Here is a 3,006-nt window from a genome sequence, read left to right as displayed (position 1 = left end):
TAATGGAGTGTCGTATTTATGTAAAAGAAGAACCGGATGCCTTCTTTAGGCCCTCTTATACAAATTGGTATCCTTGTGTTCTGGGTTGTTTAGCAGTTGGTTCATTTTTTACGTTAATGAACTTTTTTTCCCAAAAGCATTGCCGTAGACTCAGGAGGAACCGGACTCCAAATCCCTTTGCGACATGGCCAGGCAGTAAAAGCTTACAGTCAACACCCTGGCGTTCCTCCAGGTTCCTCACCTTGTGTGGCAGACCTCATTTGCTGCGGAGCCATTTAGATTCATGGCATCGGCTGTGGGAGCACAAGTTGGGCTTTGTCGTCCAGAAGCCACTTGTGCATCTGATTCACTTCCCTGTAGAACTTGTGCAGAGTTGAATGGTAAAGGGAGCTTCAGCAATTCAAACTGTGGCATAGAGTTCTCTGATGGAACTCCCTACCTGTTTATATAGTTCTGGCAATGTCCTTAGGGTGCCCTCAGTGCAACGTTGGCTCCACCAATTGCACTCAGGATCTTAGAGAAGCCAGTGAGCCACTGAAACCGAACTTATCTCTCAGCCGGCGTTCTGTAGTTCAAAAGAACAAAATGAGCGACTGTGCTGTCGCGAGTCATTCACTTAGCCAATGCCTACATTGTTTCTTGGTTGATACTGCAGATAGAGCCCACAGGCAACTATCGGAGGGTGACGACGATCAAAGTCACTGTGCAACTTCAATGGTCAGCCTCTCAGCAACTGTGAGTGTAGTGATATGTAACAGTCACCATCACCCCTCACTGATCGCTCTCAAGAAGTAAACAAAAAAAGCACCAGTCATTTCTTATTGAAAGTATACTTCGATCGATCTCTTACATTTCCATATCGAGATCTCCAAAAAACCTCTGCAGTTGTATGTGTGCCCCCGCTCGGTGTGTTCTGCAAAACCAGAAGACCACTTCCCGTTAGTTTACACACAGAAGAAAGGAGGAATTTAGCAGTTAAGTAATTTTACTCTTGATATGGAGGTTTGTCAGGGTAGTTTTTCCAATGGTTACCTGTTTTGTAAAGAAAAATGTTTCACACGCTACAGGATGGCATCAGAGATGATGGGAACTGCGGATGCTGGAGAATCCAAGGTAACAAAGTGTGGAGCTGGATGAACACAGCAGGCCAAGCAGCATCTTAGGAGCAAAAAGCTGACGTTTCGGGCTCTCTGATGAAGGGTCTAGGCCTGAAACGTCAGCTTTTGTGCTCCTAAAATGCTGCTTGGCCTGCTGTGTTCATCCAGCGCCACACAGGATGGCATCATTTGAGTCTGACGGAACAAGCTGTAACTGACAGGCAGCTCAAAGATTCTCCGTCAGCTCAGTTTGAAATTGATTACAGATATTGTCAACCGTTGACAATTTTGAAGAATCAACCGATTGTTTCCCTTTCGCCTGACCTGTTTGGCTTGTTTCCGATTCGAAACATCTTAGATGAAGAGGGTCAAGCGCTTTCTTCAAAGAATCTTTGAAGGTTGAGCTCGAAAAGTAGTAAATAACTGGGTCGAGCACACTGTTCAGGTAGGTTATGCACAGAGTATCATAAAATATCTGAACTGCAGTTTCATACCACCGGCAGTTCACAGTGCTCATGCGCTTGGTGATTAACACAGCGAAAACAGCAATGTTTGTGGGCAAGAAACAAAGCACAAAAACTGCAGCCACAGCGATCACAAGCTTCACCGCTCGATTATACTTGCGCCTTATTTCAGTTTTCATCTGTTTTAACTTCCAGACGATGCAGGACGTGGAGAAGAGGATAATCGAAAACGGGAGGATAAACTTGAAAAGAATAAAAACAATATCGGTCCAAATTGCATTAATAGAGAACGGCTGGCGGATGTGAACGGGTTCACAGTGGGTTCGATTGTTGTGCATGAAGGTATGGCATTCAGTCAGAAAATGCAACGAAATTGCCACTGCGAGAACCCACAAGCCGGCGGCTGCCTTCACTGCGCAGCTTGTAGGCATCTTGTTCACTCTGTGGTGAGGATGGACCACTTTCAAATAGCGATCGATCGCCATAACTGTGAGGAGAATGACACTTGTCGTCCGATTTAGAAATATCATGAAGATCTTCAGACGACAAAGAACATCACCGTAAATCCAGTTCTTCCCCCGGATAAAGTAATCTGCTCGAAACGGTAAACAGCAGATTAACAGAGTGTCTGCAATCGCCAGGTTCAGTGAATAGACTGTGTTTGGTTTCCAGGATTTCACATGAAAACTGAAGATCCATAAAGCAACGGCATTTCCAATAAATCCCAGGATAAAGGTTATGATAAGTACTGGTGGATTGTAGGAGGAATTAACGTCTTCAACAAGATCGCAAGGCTCGGTCCCGTTGCCCATTGTAGGTTAGCAATATCGCACATTGGCGCAGGAATGTGAACAGTGCAAACCCGAGTTCTTTATATCATGTTGTGGGTGGGACTTTAATGAAAACAGAATAATACACAAGTGTATTATAAAGCTCCTATGATACCTTAAATATACACTCGCTGTCAGCTGCATTCAGCGAAGCTTGTAATGTATATTTGGCTAGAAATAGCCTCAGAACAAAAAAAATATAATTCGAGGAACTTGACACTCCTGGGCATTTGCATTTCCCGTGTGAGAAGGAAACAGTTGAGCAAAGTTGACTTTTGTATAAAGTGTTAATCAAGCCGACTTCTGTTTTTGTTTCAGTGAGTGCATTGCTGATCCTTAACTTGCAACTGTTCTGAAACTTTTTGGCACATACACATGAACTTCCACCATGAGAACCTTTTGTTCATTTCTCCCAGCAGTGCTTTTGTTCAAAGGCAACAAAATAACTTCGTGGCATAATTCTCCCGAAAAAAATGTAAAATGCAACATAACCTTAATTGTACAGTGTATTTGATTATTCAATGATGGTTGTTTTGCCCACTTCAGCGACAATACCCTTTATTTACACACTGGTTTTAGCATGGGGCTAATAGGAAAGAAACTCGTAACGGCGCC

The 3,006-nt window shown here is 43.6% G+C and overlaps 1 protein-coding gene across 1 annotated transcript; it reads right to left on the bottom strand.

The window, feature by feature from the left end:
* Positions 1-1,284: 1,284 nt before the first annotated feature.
* On the bottom strand, positions 1,285-2,408 carry LOC125463947 (hydroxycarboxylic acid receptor 3-like). The gene has a single exon (XM_048555762.2). It carries the CDS (start codon positions 2,371-2,373, stop codon positions 1,324-1,326), a length of 1,050 nt encoding a protein of 349 aa, XP_048411719.2. The 5' UTR covers positions 2,374-2,408; the 3' UTR covers positions 1,285-1,323.
* Positions 2,409-3,006: the final 598 nt, after the last annotated feature.

Source organism: Stegostoma tigrinum, chromosome 26 (genome assembly GCF_030684315.1).
Source record: "Stegostoma tigrinum isolate sSteTig4 chromosome 26, sSteTig4.hap1, whole genome shotgun sequence".
Classification (NCBI taxonomy): Eukaryota; Metazoa; Chordata; class Chondrichthyes; order Orectolobiformes; family Stegostomatidae; genus Stegostoma; species Stegostoma tigrinum.
The sequence above is the reverse complement of the archived record's forward strand: the minus strand, read 5'-3'. Positions and strand labels throughout refer to the sequence as shown.

Coding starts and splice junctions, on each gene's coding strand:
- LOC125463947 (XM_048555762.2), bottom strand. CDS start 2,373: ATGGGCAACGGGACCGAGCCTTGCGATCTTGTTGAAGACGTTAATTCC.